Source organism: Thamnophis sirtalis, unplaced genomic scaffold (assembly GCF_051295495.1).
Source record: "Thamnophis sirtalis isolate CommonGarterSnake01/CBP01778 unplaced genomic scaffold, rThaSir2_p1.2 scaffold_4, whole genome shotgun sequence".
Taxonomy (NCBI): Eukaryota; Metazoa; Chordata; class Lepidosauria; order Squamata; family Natricidae; genus Thamnophis; species Thamnophis sirtalis.
Genome location: NW_028261384.1, coordinates 127,085,080 through 127,099,790, shown reverse-complemented (window position 1 = coordinate 127,099,790; position 14,711 = coordinate 127,085,080). Strand labels below are relative to the sequence as shown.

The 14,711-nt window shown below is 44.8% G+C and overlaps 1 protein-coding gene across 3 annotated transcripts in view; it reads left to right on the top strand.

Annotated features, from left to right (window-relative positions):
* The window catches only part of LOC106549399 (uncharacterized), a 39,338-nt gene that overhangs the window by 18,698 nt on the left and 5,929 nt on the right, over nt 1–14,711 (top strand). Inside the window, exons 4-6 of one of the 3 annotated variants that reach the window (XM_014067055.2) lie at nt 7,819–8,103; nt 9,095–9,191; nt 12,309–12,346. In XM_014067055.2, the coding sequence (XP_013922530.2) occupies nt 7,819–8,103; nt 9,095–9,191; nt 12,309–12,318 (392 nt within the window). In that variant the 3' untranslated portion in view covers nt 12,319–12,346. Of the gene's footprint in view, nt 1–7,818; nt 8,104–9,094; nt 9,196–12,308; nt 12,347–14,711 lie in introns of those variants that run through there. The other 2 variants (XM_014067046.2, XM_087712036.1) reach the window with 2 other exon arrangements.

Sequence of the window (14,711 nt, the reverse complement as noted above, 5' to 3'; positions counted from 1 at the left end):
ATGCCCCCCTGGTCACAGCCGACAGATGATGTTCTAAATTCAGCTGCGGATCCAGGAGGTCTTGCAAATTGCGAACCCTGTCTGAGGGGCATAGAATTTCACCCCCCAGCCTGAGAGATGGAGTATCTAGCCAATTATTGGGAGGGAAACACACAAGCCACTCGGTCTTGTCAGGATTGAGTGCAAGCTTGTTTACCCTCATCCAGACCCTAACAGCCTCCAGGCACTGACACATCACGTCAACCGCTGCACGGGGCGGATAGATACAACTGAGTATCATCCACATACTGGTGATATTTTATCCCATGCCACCAAATGATCTCACCCAGCGGCTTCATGTAGATGTTAAACAGGAGGGGGGACAGGACCGAACCCTGCAGCACCCCATATTTCAGGGGCCTAGGGGTCGACCTCTGCCCCCTGACCAACACCGACTGCGACCTGTCCGAGAGGTAGGAGGAGAACCACCGAAGAACGGTGCCTCCCACCCACCCCCATAACCGCCGCAGAAGGATACCATGGTCGATGGTATCGAAGGCCGCTGAGAGGTCAAGAAGCACTGGGACGGAGGCATGACCTCCGTCCCTGGCTCTCCAGAGATCATCGGTCAGTGCGACCAAAGCAGTTTCCATGCTGTAGCCAGGCCTGAATCCAGACTGAAAGGGATCTATGTGAGATGCCTGCCGGGGACAGCGATGGAGACGCTGCTTCTCACTGCTGCCGCGCTCCACCGCCTTGCCCCCACCTCCTCTGTCCCCATCGCTGTGTCCGACAGGCGTTTCGCGTCTATCTATCTATCTATCTATCTATCTATCTATCTATCTATCTATCTATCTATCATCTATCTATCTCTATTTTCTATCTATCTTTATCTATTCAGTTTCAATTATATATATATCTATCTATCATCCATCCATCCATCCATCCATCCATCCATCCATCCATCTATCTATCTATCTATCTATCTATTTATCTAATCTATTCTCTATCTATTCTCTACTATCTATCTATCTTATCTATTATCCATCCATCCATCCATCCATCCATCTACCTTTCATCTATCTATCTATCTATCTATCTATCTATCTATCTATCTATCTATCTATCTATCTATCTATCTATCATCTGTCTGTCTGTCTGTCTGTCTGTCTGTCTATCTATCTATCTATCTATCTATCTATCTATCTATCTATCTATCTATCTATCTATCTATCTATCTATCATATATCTGATTTATATCCTGCCTTTATTATATAGAAATAACTCAAGGCATCAAACATAACCAACTCCCATTGTCCCCACAATGGCAACCCCTTGTGGGTTGAGCTGAAAGAGAGTGACTGGCTAGCTTAGCACCTCTGTTTCCCAGAAGGCATAGAAGGGGTTTTGGCTCTGTGCCAACCTCTGCACCACCCAAATACCTTTATTTTGGTTTTATTTCATATTCTTTTCAACAAAGCCCTGGGCCATAGGCTTTGGGCCCTAGACAGGCAGACAGCAAGATGGGATAGAGAGAGGGGGAGAGGCTTGGCAAAAATTGAATACTAATTATACAATTCTAGAAAAGTAGATTCTGAATCAGGGTGGGGTTCAAAATTTTTTACTACCAATTCTGTGGGCATGTCTTGGGGGTGTGGCATGGTTTAGTGGGTGTGGTTTGGTGGGCATGGCAAGGGAAGGTTACTGCAAAATCCCCATTCCCTCCCTATCAGCTGGGACTCGGGAGGCAGAGAATAGATGGGGCGGGGGCAGTGGTAATTACCAGTTCTCTGAACTACTCATAATTTCTCCTACTGGTTCTTAAAAACTGGTCAGAACCTGCTGAATACCACCTCTGGACTGAATGTTATTAAAACTCTAACAGTAAGAATAGTTAGAGTTAGAGTCAGTGATCAGGGAAGTGATAGGCTCTTCTCTAGAAAGAAAGCAAATATATGTGTCCCAGGATAATGTTGCAGGAATCCAATTTGGGTTGGTTGGTTACCAGAACCAGAGGTTTTGTCTTCCAAGCTTTTGGACTCATGCTGCAGCCCATCCTCAGGAACTTTCTCTCTCATCAGTGTGTGAACGAGAAGTTCCCTGAGGATGGGCTCCAGCATGAAAGCTTAAAAGATTAGCAATTAGACATATACTGTTTCATAGTGCTTTACAGTCCTCTCTAAGCAGTTTACAGAGTCAAGAATCTGGGTCCTCATTTTACCCACCTCGGAAGGATGGAAGGCTGAGTCAACCTTGAGCTTAGTGAGATTTGAACTGCCAAATTGCAGGCAGCAGAAGTAGCCTGAAGCACTGCACTCTAGCCACTGTTCCACCTTGACTAAACCTTTAATCTTGGTAACTGACCCAGACTGGATCCTGCAGGCCAGGGGTGGGTTCCTGCCAGTTCTAACCTCTTCTATAGAAGGGGTTCCACAAAACTACAGTGCCGTTTAGAATCGGTTCCAGCTCCCTCCCCCCGCCCATCCGCACATCATCAAGATGAAGAGCGAGAGGAGGAATTCTGGGAGTTGAAGTCCACAAGTCTTAAAGGCTGTCAAATTTGAACAACCCTGGGGATTTTTTCTAAAGGGTTAGGGGTGCAAGGGTCTTGAAAATTGACAGCTTTAAGACTTGCACACTTCAATGCCAGAGTTCCTGAGACAACATGACTGGAGGAGGAATTCTGGGAGTTGAAGTCCACAAGTCTTAAAGCTGTCAAGTTTGAACACCCCTGGTTTTTTTTTCTAAAGGGTTAGGGGTGCAAGGGTCTTGTAACTTGAGAGCTTTAAGACTTCCGTGCTTCAATGCCACAGTTTCTGAGCCAACATTTTGGTTGCTAAGCAAGAGCGATGTTAAGTGAGTTTCACCACATTTTACAAGTTGACCACACCCACCCAGTCATATGACTTCCAAGCCACTCCCACCCAGTTACATGGCCAGCAAGCCACTCCCATCTGGTCACATGCCTGGCAAGCCACTCCCACAAAGCAGGCCATACCTACAGAAGAGGTTCTAAAAAAAATTGAAACCCACTACTGCTGCAGGCGCTCCTCTGTTGTGTTTTCTCAAGCAGAAAACAGACAACATGTCTGGGATATATTAATTTGGCTTTCTGCACTGAGCAGTAAGTTGGGCAGTAGGCCGTGCTTTTATCTAAAGGTGTTTTTTATTATTATTTGTTTGTTTGTTTCCCAGTCAAACCTACCACCAAAGATCTCGTAGTGGTCTCTTTCCAATGACTAAGTAGCTGCAACCTTGCTGAGCGCCTAAAAGATCAGATTTTGTGTTCCAGACACAAAATTGTAGAAGGAACTTGGAGCTGTTGCATCATTTGCTGCAACAGCATATGAGAGGCGGTGATTCAGGGGGGATAATTGGGTCACTTCATTTAAACATTTAGCTCTTCAAAAGGGAAGTTTTCCAGAACAGTTTGTAAAGTGGTAAAAGCCTTTTTTTTCTGAAGAAATTAAAAAAAAAACCACTGAATTGAGCCCAAATTGTAAACAATAAGAACATGGCTAACAGCATCCAATTGGTTAAACAACTTCCCTGCAGCATATACATTTAAAATGATAAAGAAGTTTATAAAAGGCTAGGGAAAAAATTATTTTAAATCTTTTTTTTATATGAACCTTATCTAGCCTGGAAATACTGCAGAGGAGATAAAGGCTGACATGCCACCCCTCTCATTCGTGTGTGTGTGTGTGTGTGTGTGTGTGTGTGTGTGTGTGTGTGTGTGTGTGAGTAGTTTTTCCTTCTTAATATAAAACACAAATAAAATAAAGTTAGCGGAAAAAGGGAAAGGGAAGGGAAAGGGAGAAAGAAATGAAATGAAGGAAAGGAAAGGAAAGGAAAGGAAAGGAAGAAAGAGAGAGAGAAAGGAAGGAAGGAAGGAAGGAAGGAAGGAAGAAAGAAAGAAAGAAAGAAAGAAAGAAAGAAAGAAAGAAAGAAAGAAAGAAAGAAAGAAAGAAAGAAAAAGCAGTGACTTCCAACTTCTCTAAAACAAATCTAAAACTCTGATACCAGTATTTTATGCAATAAAGGTTCACTTTTTTGTATTTAGCTGAAGGGAGGCCACCAGTCAACCAAAATGGAAAAAAAGAGAATCTGGCTACTATTGGAAACTTCTGAGTGATAAGTTTGTATATTAGCAAATAGCTTACTGTTTAAAAGGAATTGTGAAAAGTCTGTCTGTCTGTCAGTGTATGTATTGTATGCGAGAGAGAACCTGTGTTGTGAAAGATATAGATGTATCACATTCTGATCACCAGGTGGCAGCAAAACACTGACTTATGTTACATTGACTTATTCCCCCCTCCCTTTTTTAAAAAACTAAACTACTCTTTTCAAATTCCAGTTGCTCTTTCTTGATACTGATTCTTTCATTTTTTTCTAATTCAAGGAAAGGCAACCTGGTTGGGTTTAGTACTGGGAAGGAAAACCAACAAATCCTGCAGCTAGGAAGGGAGGCGATATTGATGATAAATGAGAAAGAGAGAGATTTTATAGAAAGGAAAGGAAAGAAGGGAAGGAGAGAGCGAGGCAAGGCAGAGAAGGCAGGAGGAAGGAAGATGGAAGGGGGAAGAAAGGAAAGGAGAGAGGAAGGGAGGGAGGGAGGGAGGGAGGGAGGAAGGAAGGAAGGAAGGAAGGAAGGAAGGAAGGAAGGAAGGAAGGAAGGAAGGAAGGAAGGAAGGAAGGAAGGAGATATTCTCTAACAGCTATCTCAAAGGATTGGCCATTTTAGCATTCTCATCTGGTAACTCAGTTGATAGATGTTGCAACATGCAGAGCTTCTTCCTCTTGGGGCCAACCACATTTATGGCTGGTATACTAAGCAAAACCAACTTCTTGATTTAAATTATGGCTCAATGTAATACATGCCCCCAACACTGCAAGTCTTTAAGAAGATGTTGGATGGCCATCTGTCTGAAACGGTATAGGGTTTCCCGCCTAGGCAGGGGGTTGGAGTAGAAGATCTCCAAGGTCCCTTCCAACTCTGCTATTGTATTATTGTATAAATCCCAAGTTTCTGGCTTTAGTTACAACTGGCTGCAAGATTATTAAAATGGGACCAATTCTGTTTAATTATAGCATGTTTCATACATCTGCCTTTGTGTTTGTGCATGTCAACTCATGTTTGAGAAGGTAGGTAGATTAGCAAAGGTAAGAACAGAGAGAACGTAAATGGAATTGCTGCAGGGAGTGATAATTGTTCATAGTCGTCATTCACAAAAGTCTCTATAGGTTTTTGGTAAGGATGCCATGCTTCAAGGGAATGTTTAAGATATGACAAGAATCAGTGACGTGCGGTGAGGGATACCGTTGGTGAGGCAAGAGCGCGGCAGCGGCGAGAAGCAACATCCCCACCGCTGTGTCCGACAGGCGTCTCGCGTTTATGATGGACATAAACGCGAGATGCCTGTTGGACAAAGCGGTGGGGGTGTTGCTTCTCGCCGCTGCCGTGCTCTGCCGCCTCGCCCCCCGCCTCCTCCGTCCCTGCTGACATTCTTGGGAGGGACTCACCGCTCTTCTCCCAGCCAGCCAGCCACTCACCCCCACCCGACCTGCTCCCTGCTTGGCCGGCTGGCCAGCCAGCACAAAGACTCACCGCTCTTCTCCTCCCAGCCAGCCAGCCAGCCAGCCACCCCCACCCGACAAGGGCTCACTGCTCTTCTCCTCCTCCTCCTCCTCGTCCTCCCTGCTTGGTGCTGGGCTGGCTGCTGAAGAAATGGCAGCTAGTGGTCAAAGAAAAACCTCTCCAGAATCACCCTTGCACTTGCGCAGTCGCTCAAGTGCAAGACATGATTCGCTGCTCCCAGATCAGGAGGCAGGAAAATCAGTGCCTCTTTTGCATATTAAATCTTTTGCTTTTTAACTCCGCCTTAACTTTTAAAAGCCAAGGTGGCGCAGTGGTTAAATGCAGCACTGCAGGCTACTGCTAGATCAGCAGGTCAGCGGTTCAAATCTCACCGGCTCAGGGTTGACTCAGCCTTCCATCCTTCCGAGGTGGGTAAAATGAGGACCCAGATTGTTGGGGGCAATATGCTGACTCTCTGTAAACCGCTTAGAGAGGCCTGAAAGGCCTATGAAGCGGTATATAAGTCTACTGCTATTGCTATTGCTATTTTAAAAGGCGAAAAATTCCTTAAGCAAAAGAGGCCCCGAGTTCTCTCGCCTCGTCCTAGTTAACACTGAGATCTGACACCAAGCCACTGTGACTTGAAATCTGGTAGAAACTATCCTGGCTTTAATTCATTAAAAAAAATATTTAAAACTCTTTCCTTTCTCTCAGGAGACTGGGGAGGCTCTGCCTCCCTTGCCTCTAGTGACTGCACGTCCCTGACAAGAATGATTCCTTGTTGATTTCATCACAATGGATTGATTAACTGACTTCATTGTGGGAACAACCATGACAGTGAATTCTAAGAGGGTTTCTGAAAGTATATATAGCTTCTGAAGTTATTGTAAAGGTAAAGGTTTTCCTCACACATACATGTGCTAGTCCTTCCCGACTCTAGGGGATGGTGCTCATCTCTGTTTCAAAGCCAAAGAGCCAGCGCTGTCCAAAGACATCTCCGTGGTCATGTGGTCGGCATGACTAAATGCAGAATGCACACGGAACGCTGTTTCCTTCCCACCAAAGGTGGTTCCTATTTTTTCTACTTGCATTTTTATGTGCTTTCGAACTGCTAGGCTGGCAGAAGTTGGGAAAAGGAATGAGACCTCACTCCGTTATATGGCACGAGGGATTCGAACTGCCAAATTGAAGGGATAATATATCTAGGTCAAATAAGATGTTTTAATGTGATGTCTGATTTGAGACTAAAACGGGTGTCTCATTCCTTCCTCACCCAAAGGAAAGTGTAAAGCAGTGTTCCGAAATTTGAGGGGATCCTACGCAGACGAAAGGTTCAATTTATTTTCCAAAGCCCCAGAATGCAAGACAAGAAAGGATGGGTGGAAATTAACCAAGGAGAGAAGCAACCTAGAATTAAGGAGAAATTTTCTAACTATGAGAGCAATAAACCAATGGGATAGCTTCAGGGGTGGGCTCCAAAAATTGCAGCAATGGGTTCTCTGCCCTGTTGCTGGGTGGGCGTGGCCATGGTGGGCATGGCCTAGTCGGCCTCCTGCATCATGGGGAGGGGGGCATTTTTCACCCTCCCCAGGCTCCGGAGCTTTCCTCGAGCCTCTGGGAGAGCAAAAACTGCTTCCCTCAGGCCTATTTTCTCAGAGGCTGGAAACAGGCTATTTGTGGGCTTCCAGAACCTCTGGGCAGGCTCATTTTACTCCCCTCCCCCGAGCCTCTACATGGGGCCTGCACTTACCTGGCTGCATGGAGAATCATGGGAGGGGCAGGGAGGGGTAGGAGGAGCCAGCCAGGGATGGCATTTGGGGGTTCACCAAACTGGGCAGAACCCTCAGCAACCCACCTCTGAATAGCTTGCATCCAGAAGTTGTGGGTCCTCCATCCCTGGTGTTTTTTTTAAAACAAGTCTGACGGATTTTCCGAGGTCAAAAATCATGCAAGTTCTAGGTTGTTTCTCTGTTTGATTAATTTCCATCCATTATTTCTGGTCTCGTGTTCTGGGGCTTTGTAAAAAAGCTTGACCTTTGTAGGAGCCCCTCAAATATTGGAACACTAGACAGCCATTTGCCGGAAGTGGTATAGGAATTCTCTTGCCCGAGCTGGGGGTTGGACTAGAAGACCTCCAAGGTCCCCACCCAACTCTACTATTCTATGTTATGTGCTCCTTACTTGCCCTTGAGGAGAAGCTGAAAAGCAAGCAAGAAGAAGACAGGGATGAACACGTGCCTTTCTTTCTTTCTTTCTTCCAGCGGCCCCACCAGCTCCGTCGCTGAATTACACGACTTTTGACTCCGGAAAGTCCATCAGGATGGAATGCACAGCTCCACCGGAAGCTAATAAAATCAAGGAGTTTCGCTTCATGGCAAACAACATGGTTGTCTTGATCAGAGCTACCGTCAACAGCTCCTATACACACAATCTAACTGAGGTGAAAGACAAGCATGTGACTACCGTGAGGTGTGCTTACGTTGAGAACCTCCATGGAAGAAATGTAGTTTCTAGGAGCAGCAACCCAATCTTGATTGACCAGCTAGGTAATTTGCTTCTAAGGTTCCCATGTTCTTTTTTTTTTTTTCCCCTTCTAACACGCTGCTGAATATCTATGGAAATTCTCAGCCTATCCAGGCTGAGAATATTTGTCCCAAAGGCAACTGGACTTTTCTGGTTTTTTCCTTGAAGAAGTTTCACTCAGTGATAGCATTCCAATTTTTTTTACTACTGGTTCTGTGGGTGTGGCTTTGTGGATGTGATGTGGCTTTGTGGGCGTGGCAGGGGAAGGATACTGCAAAATCCCCATTCCCTCCCCACCCCACTATCCTGCTTTTCAGCTCCGTTCTCCTGTTCAGGGCAACAAAAGAAGATCAGCTGGGAGGCTGGGAGGCAGCGGGGGCAGGGTCATCTTATTTGCCAGTTCTCCAAACTACTCAAAATTTCCACTATCGGTTCTCCAGAACCTGTCAGAACTGGCTGAATTAAATTAAATTTAAATTTACTTTATTGTAATTGTACGTATATACACAGTATACCTATACAACGAAATTCACATGAGGCCAGAAGACCAGGCCCAACACACATGACAATCCCCCAAAACACTCCCACCCACCAAAAACTCCCCGCCCCTACCACCTCTGATTTCACTTCTCACCCAAGAAGCTTCTTCAGTTCTGAACAAATTCTTTTCTGAAGAAGTTTCTTGGATGAGAAGCGAAACACCTTCAAGGAAAAACTGAGAAAGCCCAGTTTCTTCTTGAAAAAGCACTTTTGGGACATGCTGCTGAAGAGCTGGCCCAGAAAGAAGGTGTAAGAGATTGCAATGAGATCAAAAATGATAGCAAGACCACAGAGCTTACCGAAGCTGCTTTGTGAATGATGCATCAGCACTGTTTGTTAGAAAAGCCAAAAATAATCAGTCTAATCTGATTCTGAACAAGAATACTTGCCTGTTTATTAAAAGAAGTGAAGGATGTGGTAAGTTTGTGTTAAAAAACAAACAAACAGCGTGTTTTCCTCTCTCTTCATATTTAGGCATTAGATGGGTTCGATTGTTGGCTGTCGGTGGGAGTTTCTTCACTATCAACGGTCTCATCTTCTTAATCTCCTATTGCATTTCTTTAAGAAGCAGGTAAGGCAGATTGGAGGCATTGGTAGAATGATTAATCTCTTTAGAGGTTTAGTGATTTCATTTTTCCCACACCTTTGAGAAGATAAATTGACAAAGGTGGAATTTACATAGCCAGGAAGAAACAAGATAGAAATCTCATTTTATCTCCAGAATAGTCACCTGAAACTTCTTCAAAGTCTTCTTCCTAACAAATAAGGACTCTAGTGCCCATTATCCCATCATGAGGCATAGCTAAGGAGGATGGGAGCTATAGGACAACACCCGAAGAGCCAATTTTGTCCTATTTAGGAGTTAAAACAGGAATTTTTGTGACTCAGGAGCTAAATTTGACTTTTGCAAAGATTGGCATGTTCCAAAATGGTTTTTAAAAAAAGCCATAGAAGATACAGGTGAAACTATAAAATAAATAACGAACCTTTTTCCTCCCAAAAGAGGGTGAAAAGCTGGGTGCATCTTATGCACTGAATACAGCATTTTTGGCCTGCCGAAACATCACCCCCTTTGCAAAAATGGACAGGCTGTTCTTGCTTGTTTTTGCACACTCCCATTCCCCAGGAGCACTCTACAAGCCTCCCAAAACCTCTGCATGCTCCCCTTTTGGGGGCAATAAGCTTCCTGTTTTGGTGAAAAATTGGCCGTTTTGTGCTTGTTTTTGCCCCCACAGCCCCCAAGAGCATTCTACAAGCCTCCCAAAGCTCTGCATGGGCCCCCCTTTGCAAAAATGAAGCATGTAGAGAGTTTGGGAAGCCTGCAGCTTTTTTAAAAAATTTACCTCTTCAAAATCATGGTGTATCTTATACTCTGGTGAGTCTTATAGTCCAAAAAATATGGTAAATGTGTTCTCTGAGATGATTTCCTCCATCCAGGACCTTCTCCACCAATAGTTGGGAAAGGCTTTTTAGGAACTATATCCATGATTCTGTGTGTGGTCCTGAGATCAAGTAGCCCATCACTGCCTTTAAAAATCTAGGACAATATTTTAAGGCCTACTTTTCTTATGAATAGAGGTAAATATCCATGTTCTAGAATAATGTTGCAGGATCCAATCTGGGTCGATCAACAGGACCAGACATTTAGTCTTCTGAACTCTTAGACCCATGATGGCAAACTTATGGCATGTGTGCCACAGGTGGCATCCGGAGCCATTTGTCAGCGCATGCGAGGCGTTGCCCTTGTCAGCTGGCCAGCACACATGCGCACACTGTCCAGCTGACTTCGGCCTTCTTTTGAGGCCATTTTTTGCCCTCCGTAGGCTTCCTTGAAGGCTCTGGAGCATTAAAAACCAGCCCTACGGGCAAACCGTAGAAACTTTAGGAACATACTTCCAGTTTGGTTGTGGGGCTGGTTTTAGCCCTCTGGAGCCTTCAGGAGCTTTCAGGAGGCTTCCCTGAAGGCTCCGGAGGGAAAAAATGACCCTACAAGCAAACTGGAGGTCAGTTTGTCCGTAGGGCTGTTTTTCATCCTCCGGGGGCCTTCAGGGAAACCTTCTGAAGGTCCCTGAAGGCTTTGGAGGACTAAAAATGGTCCTACAAACAAACTGGAAGTGACTTCTAGTTTGCTCATAGGGTCTTTTTTTGCCCTCCGGAGCCTTCACACAAGCCTCCTGAAGGCCTATTGTTGTGTCCTGACCAGCAGATGGCGCTGTGCAAAGTGCCTCTGATTGGCCAGGATGCACCTGCCAGCTGGCGGGAGAAACCCGGTGTTCTCATTGGTACCCTGTCTGACAGCTCCTGGTATAAATAGCTGTCAGATGGGGGTTTGTTGTCATTTGCCTGTCTCCTACGTTATTGTCCTCAAGATTTAAAACCCCTGAAGGCTCCGGAAGACAAAAAATGCCCTACGAGCTCGTAGGATAGTTTTTTGCACTCCAGAGCCTTCAGGGAAGCCTTCGGAAGGCCCTTGAAGGCTACAGAGGCTAAAGTTGGCCCTATAAGCAAACCGGAAGTCCATTCCTGAAAACAGCAGGGAGGCTGTTTTCACCCTCCCCAGGCTCCTATAAACCCTCTGGAGCCTGGGGAGGGTGAAAAAAGCACACCCAAAAATGGGGGTCATGCGTGCGTGAATGCTGGGGTTGTGGGTGTGGCATGCCTGCTCACGACCCCCCTGTGCTCCTCCCGCTTTTGGCATTCAAAATCCAGCAATTTGAAACTCAGCTGCTTACCTTCTAAGGCAGCCCCAGTAAGTAGAACAGTGGAGGTGCATAAATCAGCTGTGCTGCGTGAATCAGCTGAGCCAGAAAGAAGGAAATATAGAACAGTATAGTGTAGGGCTGGGTGGGCAAAGCCAACTGTTTATCAGAACTATCGGTTTGTCCGAAGTGGTCCAAACTGACAGGCGGCCACCACTGATGGAGATTATCCTCAGGGAACGTATCTCTACCAAGTTCTCTGAGGTCGGGCCCAGAAGAAAACTCAGAAGACTAAAACTCTAGTCCTGGTGACCAACCAAGATTGGATCCTAGTTTTCTTCTTTTGGACAGCATAATCAGAGATGGGGTGCTGCCTGTTCACCCTAGATTGGGCAAACCAGTAGTGGCAGTGGTGGAAGACTCTGCTCACCCACCCAGATGCTTCCATGCATGCACAGAAGCATCACACAATCGCACGATTGTGCGTGTGTACACGAGCGTACCGGTGGTAAAATAAATTGCACCCCACCATTTACCATAATATGCTTAAACTAGAAATGTGCCCTTAAAAACAATTAGTAAAGCTTTTAATTTCTAGCCATGACAGAGGATGGAGCACAGGGACAATGTTCCTATTCCCACAATATTTAAACCCATTGTCTACTCACTGAGTCAGACCTCTATTGTTGGCCCACTGGAAAGGCACTATCACAGGAACTGAGTCAAAAAGGCTGCAAACATCAGAATGACCACTGGTGGCAGCAAAAAGGCAGATAAAAATTATGTCTCCTTGCTGCCATCTCTAGGTTAGTCAGGGTTTTGAAGACAAATATATTAGTTTTAATGTAGAGAACGCCACATGTATATATCCCCAAGGAAGGGCTGATGTTCCATAAACCCTTGTGACAAATTCTTGAAAAGTCTACATGGCATCCTTAGTCTTGCTCTCTTTTTTTTTTCTCTCTCCCCCATCATTGGGCATAAAACAGGACTAAGTGAGCTATTCTATCCAATCAGCACTTCGGAGGTATGTTCTTGTCCAGCCCTGCAGTGAGTTCTGTCATAGAGTGGCCTTGGTTACTCTTTTTCTCCCACTCCTTTTCTTGGATGATTAAGTTCGCAACATGAGTCAGTAGTCTGGGTTTTGATATTTCTGCAGTACAACAGACTGGACACAGTTATGTTACCCTAGGCATGACCCCAGATGTTGTGTGGCAACCTGGTGATGTCCTTAATCATAATAGGGGAGGACAGGGAGGAGGAGCAGGGCACCTGTCAACAATCTGCTTCTTTGAACAAGGTTTAAAATGGGGGAATGTAGGAGATGACCAAGCTGAACCAGAGGGCAGGGTCAAATGCGTCATTAGTATGGAGTCTCTACAATCCTGTAAGAGACCTAAGTCCAGCCTCCCTTGAAATCCAATGATATCGGGTGCCAATTTGTCTTGACCGTTAGTGATTCGGATAGCATGAAATAACCTTGCAGTACAGGTGGCTCTCAACTTATGGCAGTTTATTTAGTGACCACTCAAAGTTACAACAGCACTTAAAAAAGCGACTCATGACTATTTTTCACACTTTATGACCATTGCGGCATCCCCATGGTCAGGTGATCAAAAAATTTGGCAACAAGCTCATACTTATGACAATGGCAGTATCCTTGGGGCGTGAAATCATATTTGTGACCTTCTGACAAGCAAAGCCAATGGGGAAACACACATGTTTCACTTAACAGCAGGAATTTTGGCCTCAGTCGTGTTCCTAAGTCAAGGATTGCAGTTTGTAACTATATCCTGGCTCCTGACTTCTTGCAGTTTACTAGAGGCTCAGAGTTAAGGGCCTATATCCATGATGATGAACCTATGACACGCATGCCACAGGCAGCATGCAGAGCCCTCTCTGTGGGCATGCCAGCTGTCACTCCAGCTCAGCTCCACTGCGCATGCATGTGTGCCTCCTGCCGGCCAGCTTGTCTTTGGGTCTCTGCCATGCATGTACAAGGGGGAAGGGCGCATATGTGGGGGTGCTCACATTGCATTTTGGGGGTTTAGGAATATAATCTAATGGTTGGGTTGGCAATATATAAATCATATAACAATGCTGTACCTGTTTCTTTAAATCATGCTGAAAATGTGAGTGGTTGCTGTTTCCTCAATTGGCCAAAAGATCGAGCCAGAATCACTGTTAGATGCTGATCTGATCTGAGTGTTTGGAAGCTGGCTGTTAGAAGTGCCATATAGTGATCAGCGTGAGTTATTGTAAGTTTTGCAACTGCTAGCAAACTTTGTGTACTGGACTGTTTGTATGATTATGGATTATGTTATTTGGATTATCCCTTAACTGAAAGATGTTGATGACTGTCTTAACCATGTATGACTTGGACTGTTTGATGGACTCAGATACCTCTATTTCCACGAAAGTAAAAGCTTATTTATACTGCAGTGTCTTTGTATGCTGGTTTGTGTGTTCTCCAACACAACTCTCACAACGCTTTTCTGAACGTACTCGCTCTCCCAATGGAGAGCTTACCTAACACTGGTTATGGGTCCAGAATATTCCAGATGTAGCTAAAGGAGAGTTGGTGTTGATACACAATACCGCATACAGGCAGCTGTTTTGTTAGTGATTGTTACTATCCTGGAGAAGATGACAAACGACCCATCAACAAGCCTATCAATGATAACCCAGTTGGATGGAACAAACTATGTTTCCTGGTCTATGAAGTTCAGTGTACTCCTGCGTAGGGAAGGTTTATGGGATGCTGTACAGAATCCACTGGATGTAACTGTTTGGAATCCAGATAACGATGATGATACCAAGAAGATGGCAGATTTTCAACGAAGCAACGAATGGGTGTTGTGTATAATTGGTCTAACATTGAATGACCAACGATTAGTACATATTCATGGAGAAAATTCTGCTGCAAGATGTTGGGAGAATTTGAAAAGGATTTATGTACGTGACACTGTAGGTGCACACATACATCTTACACGCAAACTGTTTAGGGCATGTCTTCTGAAAGGTGGAGATATGTTAGCTCATTTAAACTTTATGAAAGGTGTTTTCCAGGAGCTACATGAAAAAGAACTATTTTTTTCTGAGCTACAGCAAGTTTATATCATACTCTCTTCACTGGATGAGAGTTATGATATTTTTGTATCTTCTCTTTAAGTCCTAACCCGAAATGAACTAACATTCACGGACATTACTGCATGACTGTTGGAAGAGTCAAGAAGAAGGATGGAGAGGGAACAACTGAGAGAGAAACCACCACAACATGAGGAGTCACCTTCTACTGCCTATACTGTTCGAAAATGTTTTTCTTGTGGAGCTAAGGGACATATCGCTAGATTCTGTAAAAAGGCAAAACAACAGAATGCTGGAAGAGCTAG